The 12,659-nt window shown below is 56.6% G+C and overlaps 2 protein-coding genes across 3 annotated transcripts; both read left to right on the top strand.

The window, feature by feature from the left end:
• The first annotated feature begins 533 nt into the window (after positions 1–533).
• On the top strand, positions 534–3,082 carry PYY (peptide YY). Of its 2 annotated transcripts, none has more exons than XM_007127962.4 (4): positions 534–1,926; positions 2,343–2,530; positions 2,620–2,700; positions 2,850–3,082. In XM_007127962.4, the coding sequence occupies exons 2-4, from the start codon at positions 2,343–2,345 to the stop codon at positions 2,872–2,874; spliced, it is 294 nt and encodes a 97-aa protein (XP_007128024.1). In that variant the 5' UTR covers positions 534–1,926; the 3' UTR covers positions 2,875–3,082. The 2 variants fall into 2 exon arrangements, with proteins under 2 accessions (XP_007128024.1, XP_028355387.1); XM_028499586.1 differs by lacking the exon at positions 534–1,926 and adding an exon at positions 1,968–1,980.
• Positions 3,083–10,768: 7,686 nt separating this feature from the next.
• On the top strand, positions 10,769–11,502 carry PPY (pancreatic polypeptide). Its single transcript, XM_007127963.2, has 3 exons — positions 10,769–10,959; positions 11,146–11,217; positions 11,375–11,502. Exons 1-3 carry the CDS (start codon positions 10,769–10,771, stop codon positions 11,397–11,399), a joined length of 288 nt encoding a protein of 95 aa, XP_007128025.1. The 3' UTR covers positions 11,400–11,502.
• The last annotated feature ends 1,157 nt before the right edge of the window (positions 11,503–12,659 follow it).

Below are 12,659 nucleotides of genomic sequence, written 5' to 3'. Positions count from 1 at the left end.
AGCCCTGGACTCTCCACCTCCAGAGAGAACTCTAAAAATAACACCCACAGCCATCTGTCCTGGAGGGTGGCGGGGCTGGCCCAGAACTAGGGGCCTGGATAGCCCCCTCCTGCTTGTGTGGGCTGATGGGATGCCTGGAAGCACTGGAGGATCCAGCCAGGCCAGGGAAAGGGAGCTGGAAATGGCTTTATGGGGAGACTCCCCAGTAGCCCTCTCTTTTCCTGCTGGGGGCAGATGGGTCTGATGGGGTTAGCAGACCCCATACTTAGCTTCCCGCCCCCTGCTCCCATGCCTGACTCCTAAGCCCCATGGTTATCCTAGGTAGTAAGCCTTTCTGTCCACCATGATTGAGTGGGACTCTTCCTGGGGTCTGCCTCAGCCCTTTTGTCTTGTTTGAGTCCTGGGTGACCTTGGCTGTTGTTTCCTTACCTCTTAGAGCTTTAGTTTCCTCATCTGTAAAATGGGGAGAAACTCAGCTCATTGTGTTTTGGGGCCTGAAATCATGTACTTCCCAGTACACAGTAGGTGCTTAATAAACAGGAGTCCTTTCCGGTTTCCTTCAAAGGCCCTGGCTGAAGATATTTGCCCCTGAGCCCAGTGGAGATTGCAATGGGCTGGGGATGGTGGCATGTTCTTGGGCAGGCCTGGCATCACTCAATCCTATAAGACACCAGTGTCCTGAGTGATACCTGGATGGAGATGGGGGCACACTGCCTTGCAAGGGATCTCTATGCCAGGCCTGCTGGACCTGAGTCTGTATGTGTCAGGCTGGGTGCACAGATGGCTGACTCAGCTGCTTCTGGGGAGGGAACTGGCTTTTGCCTCCTCCCCCCGCTCTCCCCAACTCTTTTTTTTTTTTAAATTTATTTATTTTTATTTTTGGCTGCGTTGGGTCTTTCTGCTGCGTGAGGGCTTTTCTCTAATTGCGGCAAGCGGGGGCTACTCTTCGTTGCGGTGCGCGGGCTTCTCATTGGGTGGCTTCTCTCGTTGCGGAGCATGGGCTCTAGGCGCACGGGCTTCAGTAGTTGTGGCACGAGGGCTCAGTAGTTGTGGCTCGCGGGCTCTAGAGCGCAGGCTCAGTAGCTGTGGCTCACGGGCTTAGTTGCTCCGGCACATGTGGGATCTTCCCGGACCAGGGCTCGTACCCACGTCCCCTGCATTGGCAGGCGGATTCTTAACCACTGCGCCACCAGGGAAGCCCTCACCAGCTCTTTAACAGAGAGGAGACACAGTGGGGTGTCCAGAGAGGCCTCTCCTCCAGGACATCATAAACAGCAGGTCAAGAGCCAAGGTTATAGCTCCCATCCCTGCCTCCAGTAGAGAGAGAGTTTTCCCCACAGGTCCTGTCACTCCTTGGCCCTCCTCCAACATATTACAGAGCAGGGGCTGAAAAGGCTGGCTTTTGTAAGGAGTGATCACAGGTCCCGCAGGCTGGAAAAAGTGGGTTTGGCCTCCTGCCCCCCCTCCCCCCGAGCCCGCACTCCCACCCGTGGACAGGCTAGGAAAGATGGAATCTCAGCCCTGATCCTAGGGGTCATCCCAGGAAACTAGATCCAAATGCTTCACTTCCTCCGAAGGCTAGACCTGCTGTTGGGGGGCTGTAGGGTGAAGATGGGGTTCCGGCTAGGCACCCTATCCAGAGGTACCTTGAGTGCGAGTGTGGGAGCTCGCCCCCTCCCCGGCTCCTTGGAGGTGGAGACATCACGCACTGTCTGGGTGTAAGCTCAGAGATCTGGCATGGGGTGGAGGGAGGAAGGAAGAAGAGCCCTCCCCCCTCCAGCTCCCCCTCCCTTTCCAGGCCTGGATATAAGCCCCGCAGGGAAAGCCCCGAGCTGAGGAGGCCGCAGCCCGACCTGCAGCAGCCCAGCCCTTGGGACTCCTCTAGCCTTCCATCTCCTGATCATCTCTGCCTCTGGAGCTGTCGCTGTGAGTGGCCTGGGACCCAGGAACGGTCTGGTGCTGGCGATCCCAGGCTATCTGGTGGGGAAACTGAGGCTAGGATGGGGGAAACTGGGACTGAGTGGCGGGAAGCTGGATTGGAAGGGGGCCAGCCGACGTGGGAAGGAGAGAGGCGGGGGAGCCCCCATTGACAGCATAGCCTTCTTCCTCCATCCACCCTTCTGGGTAACACGGGTGGAGGCAGGCAGGGCTTATGCCCCTCTGACAGATGAGGAGACTGAGGCCAGAGACGGTGCAGTGCCTGAGAACACACAGCGAGCAGGTGGCTGACCCTTGGTCGGGTACCAGCCCCAGACAGGCCGCTGGAGCGTGGGCCCCACGGCAGCCTCAGCCTCCTGCCTCAGGGATAGAGGCTCGGGCTGACTCCAGTGCCCCTTCTCCAGATGGTGACGGTGCGCAGGCCGTGGCCCGCCATGGCCACAGTGCTGCTGGCCCTGCTCTTCTGCCTGGGGGCGCTGGTCGACGCCTACCCCCCCAGACCCGAGGCTCCCGGCGCACTCGCCTCGCCGGAGGAGCTGAAGCGCTATTACCTCTCTCTGCGCCACTACCTCAACCTGGTCACTCGGCAGCGGTGAGCTCGTGCGCGGGGTGGGCGGGGCGGGGTCGCCAATAGGGGCGCGTCCGGGCCTGACCCCGCCCACCTCTGGCCCCGCCCCCCAGGTACGGGAAACGTGACATCTCGGAAGTTCTCCTCTCCAAACTGCTCTTCCGCGATCCCGAGGACCGACCCGTCAAGTCGCGGTAAAAGCGCCCCGCCACACGCCCTGCCTCCTGGAGCGTGGCCTGGTCCTACTGCCACCCTGGCACCGCCACCTAGTACTTTCCCCAAGTCTCGCCTCCCCAGATCCGACGCCGGGCTCCGTGTGATTCCTTTCCTTTCCCTCCTACAGGCCAGAAGGCGCCTACCTGTGGTGAAGACCCCCAAGGCCTCCAGAGAGATACGCTGATTCACCGACCTCATTTGCATGTTTGCTCCTGACCCCGGAACCTGGATTCCTCTCCCGCTTGCTGCGTCTGGGGAGGGTTCAGGGTGGGGTCCTCATTCCATTTCTCGGTACCCCCGCCCCTGGGCTGGAGGGCTGTGTGTGGTCCTTCCTTGGTCCCTAAATAAAGAGCAAATTTCACTGACCTGGAAAGCGTGCGTTTCTATTTCCTTTCCCTTCTCCTTCGTGGAGGTGGCATCCAGGTGGGAGTGGAGGGTGGAGACGAGAGAGCTGGGAGGATAGAAGATGGCAAGTGAGACAAAAGGCGCCCCAGGCCAGGGCTGGGGTGGAGTGGGGCGGCTCTCTCTGATCCGAGCTTAGAGAAAACGCTGCCACTCGGCGCGGGGAGTGGATAGCATCCAGACTAGGGTCCTCTGAAACTCTCTAGTCCGGTGGGGTGGGGACAGGTTGGAAATTCTTCAAAAGGCGTAGAGAGGGGTTTCCCTGGTGGCGCAGTGGTTGAGAGTCCGCCTGCCGATGCAGGGGACACGGGTTCGTGCCCCGGTCCGGGAGGATCCCACATGCCGCGGAGCGGCTGGGCCCGTGAGCCATGGCCGCTGAGCCTGCGCGTCCGGGGGTAGAGAAGAGCAGCAAGAATTGTTGCTGAAGGGTGAAAAGTGTGGAAGGGAACATGCTAGGCAGCCCAGGAGAGCAGGTGGAGACAGAGTTGCCCCCATCGAGGAGGTGTATTACTAACCCCCCGGGCTGTAGTGGCTGGGGGTGGAGATGGGACCCAAGATGGGGCTGTGGAGGGAGAGTTATTTGGGGGGTGAGGTGGGGGAAGGGGTCATTTCTAACACCTCCGTTCCCTGGACAGGAGGAACAATGGGAGTGTGGAGGCTGTCCTTTCTCTCAGCAGCCGCCCTCCCCTTCCTGAATTTATACCCAGTAGATAAGTCACTAACCATGCCCTCCTTGTGACAAGGCCATGACAAGGATACCCTCATTAGGTGGCTCTGGGAGGAGACCCTCAAGCTGGCTCTGCCATAGTTGCAGAAGAGGCCCCTGCTCAGACACAACCTGCCTTGGAGTCCCTGGGGCTCTAACACCTACCCTCCCCTGCGCTCCCCTCTGGGCTCCCTGAAGGTAGGGCAGAAGGGTGAGATGAAAGCAGGTCCAGGGCCTGGTCAGGTCACAGGCTGTGTGGACTCTAATGCTCCAAACCCTTGCCCAGGCCACGCCCCATGCCTGTAGATCCGTTTCCCTCTCTTCAGTCTGGAGATCAGCTTCAGGGTAGCGGCTACCTCATCCCAGAAGCCTTTCTTGATTGCTTGGGGGGTGGAGTTAGTTCATTTCTGGTTTCCTCTCCCTCCAGTATTGCCATTATCTGAGACCCACTTCCCATCACAATTCCCCGTCTTCTCTCCTCTACTCTATCCCTTCGCCCTCCCACCCCGCGCCCCAGGAGAGGTGGGATGGGAGCACGCAATGGCTGCCACAAGCTTTGGTTCATTTTGTGGTTGGAGAAGTGGGAGGATGTGAATCTGTGTGGGTGTCCATGGTCCCCTGTCTGTTGGTCTGCTTGGGAGAGCCGTGGTCAGTTTGAGGCTAATAGAAGAGAACCCTGGTATAAATTATATGACCACAGACAATTTTTGCCCAGTTTGACGTGTCTGGTTCAACATCAGTGACATGGGTTTGCCTCACGTCCACTGGGGGGAGCGTTGAGAGGTGGTTAATCCACTGCTGATCAGACCCAACCAGTGTCGGGGCTGGAGGGAACCTTAGATGTAACATTAAAGACGACAATATAAACAGCTGCTTTTTTTTTTTTAAAGTGCTTACTGGGAATTTCCTGGTGGGCCAGTGGTTAGGACTCGGTGCTTTCACTGCAGGGGCCCAGGTTCGATCCCTGGTCACGGAACTAAGATCCCGCAAGCTGCGCAGGTGGCCAAAAAAAAAAAAAGCACTTACTTATGTGCTAGACACTGAGCTATTTGTTTTACATACATTATATTGCTAGGGTATTGATCTGGCTTTTAAAATAGAGACAGAATTAAAAATGGCTTAAACAAGAAAGAAGTTTATTTTTGTCCTACATAAAACAAGAGTGGCATCTGGGGAGTTGGCAGCTCTGCTCCATGGGGGCATCCAACATCCCAGGTTTCTAATCGGAGGCTTCCCCACGCCCTCATCTACACGACTGAAGATGGCCCACCCTCACCGCATCCATGTTCTAGCCACCGGGAAGGGAGGGAAGGAGAAAGAGGAGGTGCGCTCGTTACCATGCTGTGTAACAAGTTATCCTATAACTTAGTGGCTTAAGTAACCGCTGTATTTCACTCATGATTTTGTGTGTCGGGAGTGGGAAGGGCTTGACTAGGCAGTTGTCCCTTGGAGCCTCTCATGCAGTGGCTGCCAGAGGTTGGCTGGGTCTGGCAGGTCTGCTGGCTGTCGTCTGGGATCCCAGCCCGGCACCTACATGTGGCCTCTCCAGCATCATGTCTTGGGGTAGTTGGACTTACACGGTAGCTGGTTTCCCCCAGAATGAATGCTCCAAGAGAACCAGAAGGCGGCTACATTGCTGTATGAGTTTGCTAAGGCTGCTGTAACAAAGTACCACAAACTGGGTGGTTTAACAACAGTTCTGGAGGCCAGAAGTCTGAAATCAAGGTGTTTGGCAGGGCTGGTTTCTTCTGAGGGCTGTGAGGGAAGGATCTGTTCCAGGCCTCTCTCTTTGGTTTCTAGCTGGGTGTCTTCACTCTGTGTCTCTTCACATCATTTTCCCTCTATGCGTGTCCGCTTCTGTGTCCAAATTTCCCTTTTTATAATAACAATAGTCATGTTGGATTAGGGGCCCGCCCTACTCCAGTATGACCTCATCTTAATTAATTACATCTGCAATGACGCTATTTCCAAATAAGGTCACATTCTGAGGTAGTGGGAGTTAGGATTTCAACATATGACTTGGCAGGGGGGTAGCAGAACACAATTTAACTCGTAACAATTGCCTTTTATGACCTGGCCTCCGAAGTCACATAGCATTTTCCACTATACTCTACTGGTCCAAGAGGTCACAGGTTCACCTGCATTCAAAAAGAGGGGACTTAGATCTCATCGTAGAACTACATTTGGGACAGGAGGTATTTCTGTGGTCACTGTTGGTACCATTTGCCACAGGGGGGTACATCCACTTGTAAAAACAGCATGGCACAAGTCACTCAAATTCTCCTCTCATTGCTTAAAACTTAGTCCTATGGCCCTACCTCACGGCAAGAACAGCCCAGGAGATGTCTTCAGCTGAATGGCCACGTGCCCGCCTTAAACTCTTTTATGATGGAAGGAGGAGAGAGTGGATGTTGGGGCACCTAGCCTAATCTGCTACAAACACCATCTCCTTTGAACATCATCTAGAAATCATTTGGTCTTATCTCTTTATTGAGCAGATGGAAATTTCAAGGCCCAGAGAAGGGGAAAGACTTACAGGAGGCCATAGAGTTGGGGACAGAGGTAAGAGAGCCCACCCTATGCCTGTTCTGATTCCATTAACTGTTAAATCTAAATGCTTCCGCCAGAAATGCAAGACTCCCGATACACACCCTTTCTCCTCTGGTGGCATCTCCCACGATTCCTTGATGTGCGCCCCTGAACTGCTCAGTCCTGCTGCCACCTCCCTGCTTCTGTGACATAGCATCCCCTCCCCCCTCACCATTCCTCACGTCCACCTCAAGCTTCATTTCCTTCGGAACCTTCCTGGTCTGCCCTGAGTATATCTGTAGCCCGAATCTGAGCTCTCACACCAGGAGTCCTTCAAGGGCAGGGACCCCACGGTTGGTGCAATAGCCTCAGGGACAAAAGATCTGATGTGAAAAAAAAAAAAAAAAAAAAAGATCTGGATTTGAGTCCCATCTGCCATTCATTGGCTGTGTGACTGGCTTAGTCATTTCATTTCACTGCATTTATTTCTTCACTGGTTAAACAGGGATCCTTACACCTTAAATAATAATAATAGTTCGCTGCTTTAAGGCTCAGAGAGATGATGTAAGTTGCTAAAGGTCACACAGCTAATGAATGGCAGAACTGATGAGTAGGAGAGCTGAATCTACAGGTCAGCCTGGCATAGCCTGGCACATGCTTATGAGTATCCCCCTTCTTTTCCTTTCTTCTCCTACTCACTCCTAACCCATCTCAAAACTGCCCTGGCATCGCTCCCTTCCACCCCAAAGGAAAAACTCCCCTCCTTCCACAGCCAGCCCCTACGTTTTTCTTTCCTCCCCATTCATCCATCCCTCTCCCCCAACACTTTATTATATGGATTGGTTTAGCCTTTCTCTTAGCAAGAAAGAAGCCTTCCTCTTCAGGAAAAATGTGAGCTGACAATGATAGGATTTGCTTTTGCAGGCACTGGGGGCAGGGAGAGCTATTGAGCGCTCCTGAGCCTGCAGGGGACCCTGGAGGCAGATGGAGTCCCCAGGGTGGAGGGAAGCGGGGACAGAGCCCGGGTTCCAAATTAGTGACCTGAGCCCTTAGTTGGGCCTGAGTTGGTCCTGAGGGGGTGGGACAGGGGCCCAAGGTGTGTGTGAGAATCCTCAGCCCAAGGGTTTCCCCAGGGAACGGGGGACCCCCTGGGTTCTTGGTATCTGGGGGTGGCCACTGCTTAGCTTTCCCCACCTCTCCTGCTGCCATCCAGTGTGGGAATAAGACATTGGCCTAAGAGTTGGCCCAGGCTGCTTTGGAGGAACTCTTGTTGGGGGTGGGGTGGGCATGGAGGATGCGATGCTGGTCCAGTTCCCGCTCTTGCAGTCCCATATGTGGGGACCCCCGTGCTCCTTGCTACTGTCCACTCACCTTCACCTTGTGACCCCAGGTGTTTCTGGGGTCTTCCTTTCCTCGTCTCATTGAGCCCTTATGCCATCCCCAACGCTGCCCAATGGCCATCGTCCCCGTCCCAGAGGCATGGGGTTTGGCAGGGGGAGAGAGACCACTTCCACCTTCACTTACTCTGTCTGCAGGTAAGTCCTTGGTGCTTCTTGAAGCAGGGCTCCGTGGTAAGCCCTGGGAATATACGAAGGTGAGTGAGAAGCATTGGCAATCTGGACACGGCCATACGGTTTAGAAAGCACATCCACTACCCCTTCCTCCTCAGTGGTCACAACATCCCTGAGAGGACTCAGAAGAGGAATCACTTGTTTGCAAAGGCGAAAAACGAAAGCTGTAGGTTCAGCTGACATTGTAGAGTAACTGTCATTTCTTAGGCACTGACAAAGCTATGACAAAGCTATGTCCCCTCTGTGACAGGCCAAAACTATAGATGGCCCCAGCACTTGAGTCAATCCCCAGGTCTACCATCTGTCTGCAGGGGCTGGGAGCTGACGGGGCGGGGGTGGGGGGGTGGGGGGGTGGCCAGAACCGTCCCACAGCACTACAGTCCTGTGGGAGACCAGACCTGTTGAACTAGGGTTGGAGCCTGGCGCCCCCTGGTGGCTGCCTGCAGTCTCTGCTGGCTTCACCAGAGGCCCTCCTGGGACCAGCCACTAATTCACCCTTGTTTTACCAAGTGGGATCCCGAGGCCAGAGAAGGGCCAGGGCTAGCGGAGACCGAACGACCTCCATATTTGCTTTGCAGAATGTAAGTTGTTGTTGGGTGAAGCATTATTATTCTTCTTGTTGCCAGAAGTCAGAACTGAGAGGAACAAGGCAGAACACTGGTGTTTCCTGAGGCTTCCTTAATCCTCATTATCTTGAGGAAAAGCAAAGCGCAGGTCCCTGCAGGATCACCTCCAGTCGAGGAAAACCAAAGCGCAGGCCCCTGCGGGATCACCCCCACTCCTAACCCCCCCCCCCCCCCCCCCCACCAAATCCTCTCCTGATACACTCTTTTGGTTTCCTGATCTGGGACAGCAGAACCTCAGGGGTGAGAAGTCCTTTGCTCCCTACTCAGGCTTCACTGAGTTATTCGGACAGCACTTATGCTCCTTGACCTGAGCTGGGGAGGGGGCCGGGGGCTGGGGAAGGGACGCTGAGCAGGAGGGAAGACTCAGAGGCTCCTGGGGGCGGTGGGGGGGTGCTGCTGGTACTGGTGGGGTTGGGAATCTAAGCCGGAACTTGAGTCAGACAGCTGTGTGATCTTGGGCTAGTGTCTTCGCCTCTTTGAGCCTCATGTTTCTCAGACAAAAATCAGGAAATTATAGCAATATTTTAACAGCCCTCCTTAAAAGAGTCCAGATTTTGGAGTTAAACTTTGTTTCAAACCCTGTATCTCCCACTGACTAGTTATGTGGCTTGAGGCTAGTTACTTAATGTCTCTGAGACTTCGTTTCTGCATCTATAAAATGGGTTGTTGAAGGAACTCACTGAGGTGACTGAGCTGGGAACACTTTGGAAAATTCAAGGCTTTCCAGATGATGCTGGTTTTTAATCACTTCCCTGGAATGGGGGTGCTGGGAAACGGCTACCAGATATTGGCACCCCTCTCCCCCAGGGCACATCAGTTCTCATTCTGCATCCTATACACCAGCCAGGGAGAGGGTTTCTCCCTGCCTGGGTCCCCACTCCTTTCCACATTCCCTGGTTACCTGAAGCATCTCCCCCGTTCCCATCTTGTTCTAATCACAAACTGGAAAGGAAGTCCTGAGTCTCCAGTCTTCATCCCTGGAGTCTCTGAGCCACAGCCTCAATCTTCTGCCCTGAGGGAATCTGTTTGAGGATTTGGGTTAATCCTTGGGAGGCAGGTGGAGCTGTTCCCAGGCCTGTAATCAGAACCTTCCAGTTATCCTGATGTCCCAGAACCCCGTCCTTCTTGAACTAAGCCTGCTCTGGTGCCCGAAGGCAGAGGGGGGCCTACAGGAGACTGATTGTGGTCCATAACTTTTACCCGTTATGCTGCTAGTGGGGCGCCCGTAACACTTCCCTGTTCCCCTCCTGTACCTGGTCCTAGCGCTGGCGCTGTGAGCACCTGGGAGACGGGAGACGGTGGGAGGAGGGCGTGAGGGCTGGGGAGTGAGAGAGGCTGACAGGAGGCGGGGACTCTGGGGGGCTGAGGACTATAAAAGGGCCACGGCCAAGGGCAGGGGCATCCATCCGGCCCAAGGCAGGCACCTGCTTGGTCCAGCGCCCGCTCCCTCAGGATTCAAGGTAAGTGGGCTCAGCCCGTCCTGAGCTCGGGGTCGGGGGGCTCCGAGGGGCTCGGGCTGGGATGCGGGGAAGGAGCCGGTGACTTGCAGGGCTGGGGGCCTCCGGAGGCCTGAGGTCCTACGTGGGTCCGGCTCTACATCTGGACCAATCCAGCACCCTGGAAGAGCAGCCTGCTGCTGATTAGAAGACTGAGAATGTGGGGGTGGGGTGGGGAGGGGAACACAAATCCATGCGTGCGGCCGGCCTCTTGCTCACGGCGACAGGGGCTGTGCCGTCCTCTCCAGGACCCGCATCAGCATGTCTACCCCTGGCGGGGAGGCTGGGGAGGGTGGGAGGGCAGCACACCAACAGGCAATGGACTCCTGCCCTTTGGTTCACAAGTTCATTCTGTGTGCCCCCAACCTGCAGGGGAGCGGGCGGGCCCCTACTTCCCAGCAGCCCCTCCCCTCCAACTCCCACCCCGCACCTGCCTCTCCAGAGCCATCAGGCCCTGGATGTGTCAAGTCCTGTGTCTCCCGCCCCACGGCCCCACCTTCTCTGCTACACTTTCTGCTCTGCCCGGGCCCTGGCTGAGCTCCGCCTGCTGCGCTGCCCCTGAGAGGGGCCATCGTGCTCTCCAGGGCAGGGTCTAGGAGGAGGCGTGGTCAGGTCCCAGTAGCCCTTTGCTCTTCGGCCCAGGCTTGGAGAAATGGGTGACGGGGCTGGGGGCTGGGCAGCTGGGCCCGGGCTGTCTCTATCTCCCTGCTCCTCAGATGGCCGCTGCTCGCCGCTGCCTCTTCCTGCTGTTCCTCTCCACGGGCGTGGCTCTGTTGCTGCAGCCACCACTGGGTGCCCGGGGGGCCCCGCTGGAGCCAGTGTACCCGGGGGACAATGCCACGCCGGAGCAGATGGCCCAGTACGCAGCTGAGCTCCGCAGATACATCGACATGTTGACCAGGCCCAGGTGTGTGCGAGAGAGGGCGCGAGACCCCAGCCCTGGACCCTTTCATGCTCTTGGGAAAGCAGAGCATCTCTGCTGACCTGGCCTGGGCCCCTGGGCCCCGGGCGGGATGGTGCCCAGGTGCTGGCATGAGGCAGGTGAGCTGGCACCTGGGCACAGCGCTAGCCCCAGCTACCTCTCCACTCCCAGGTATGGGAAAAGAGACAAAGAAGGCGCGCTGGACTTCTTGGAGTGTGGCTCCCCCCACGCAGCTGCCCCCAGGTGGGCTTGGTTCCCTGCCCTGTGTGTCCAGATGCCTGGGGCGGGAACGGGGGTGTGTGTCGGGGAGGGGAGAACAGGGGCCTAGGGCTGGCCTGAGGTCTCCCGAGGGCACAAGGACTACCCACTCATGCTGCCATGCTCGGCCCTCTCCTTACAGGCAGCTCAGCCCAATGGACTCGTAAAGCCACCTCCTGCTCCTCCGGCTCCGGGGCAGTGCCGGCCCAGCTCTCCCTTCCACACCCTTGGCTCTGGCCGCAGCTTGCTCCCTGCGCCCACGCAGGCTAAATAAAGCACGTCAAAGTCATAGCCTCATTCTCTCTGTGTCTCTGTGGACCCCAGGTCGGGGCAGGAGCAGGTCAAATGCACAGGAAGAAAGGGGGAGGCAAGGGGGAGAAGGGAAACAAGGGTGTTATGAATGATCCAGAACGTCTGTAGGGTCATCAAAGCCATCCAGCTCATCCTCTCCACTTCACCGAGGGGCAAATTGTGGCCCAAGGGGAGGCAGGGACTCCCCCAAGTTCATTCAGCAAGTCAGTGAAGCTTGAATCATCCCATTTCAGCATCCGTAAGACCCTCCTGATCATTGGCTTGACGGCAGCCCTGCCTCCAAATGCACCCCCATCAATGCTTTCCTATAGCCTAGGCAGTAGGTGAAGCGCTCATTTATACTGAAGTGTCCTTGGCACGGGGGCGGGCGCGACAGCCCAGCCCAGAGGAATGACTGGGGTTAAGACGGTCACCGCTACACCGGTGGCATCGCAGCTGCCCTCCTCTGGGCAGTCAGAGGTGCGTCGCTGCGCGTGTTCGGTTGAAGGGCGGCTCCTCCCGGCACGGTGCCCAGCAGAAGCACGGCCAGAGGAGGGGGACAGTGTTGGGGAGGGGTCTGGAGATGGTGTCACGTGAGGTTGTTGGGAAAAGGAGCCTCTGTGTGCCAGGGGCATTTAACCTTCTCTGTGAGGGGGGAGAAACCGTTATCCTCGCTCTACAGAGGAGGAAACCGAGGCTCAGAGAGGTCCAGCAGCTTGTCCAAGGTCCGGCAGCAGATGGCAATCTAATACAGGGATACAGCGTTGGCTTTAGAGTCAGATGAACCTGGCTTAGAATCCAGGATGTGCCATGTTCCCTCTGTGTGCTTTTGGGCCGGGACATAAACCTGAACGATGGGGTTGTAGTGAGCAGCACATGAAATAATGCATGTAAAACATTTAGCATGGCCCTTAACCCAGAAAAGTGCTGGCAGACGGGAGCTTCTGCAGGGCAGACTTGCAGCCAACCAGCTGCTTCCATGAAGCATCGTGGACAGAGGAGCCGAGGGATGACTAGGCTTCAAATATATGCAGCTTCCAGCTTGCGGAATAGGGTTACGGTTAACTCCCGGCTCCAGGAGGGGCTCCGGAAGGCAGGCTTTCCGCGGAGCACAGGCTCCGGACGCGCAGGCTCAG

This window comes from Physeter macrocephalus, chromosome 14, assembly GCF_002837175.3.
Source record: "Physeter macrocephalus isolate SW-GA chromosome 14, ASM283717v5, whole genome shotgun sequence".
NCBI classification, from domain to species: domain Eukaryota; kingdom Metazoa; phylum Chordata; class Mammalia; order Artiodactyla; family Physeteridae; genus Physeter; species Physeter macrocephalus.
This window is presented reverse-complemented; position numbering and strand designations above follow the sequence as displayed.

Excerpts from the sequence above, each read along its gene's own strand:
- PPY (XM_007127963.2), top strand. The coding sequence starts at position 10,769 with ATGGCCGCTGCTCGCCGCTGCCTCTTCCTGCTGTTCCTCTCCACGGGC. Across the intron at positions 10,960-11,145 it reads GACATGTTGACCAGGCCCAG|GTATGGGAAAAGAGACAAAG; the intron begins GTGTGTGCGAGA and ends CTCCACTCCCAG. Across the intron at positions 11,218-11,374 it reads CCCCACGCAGCTGCCCCCAG|GCAGCTCAGCCCAATGGACT; the intron begins GTGGGCTTGGTT and ends CTCTCCTTACAG.
- PYY (XM_007127962.4), top strand. The coding sequence starts at position 2,343 with ATGGTGACGGTGCGCAGGCCGTGGCCCGCCATGGCCACAGTGCTGCTG. Across the intron at positions 2,531-2,619 it reads AACCTGGTCACTCGGCAGCG|GTACGGGAAACGTGACATCT; the intron begins GTGAGCTCGTGC and ends CCCGCCCCCCAG. Across the intron at positions 2,701-2,849 it reads GACCGACCCGTCAAGTCGCG|GCCAGAAGGCGCCTACCTGT; the intron begins GTAAAAGCGCCC and ends TCCCTCCTACAG.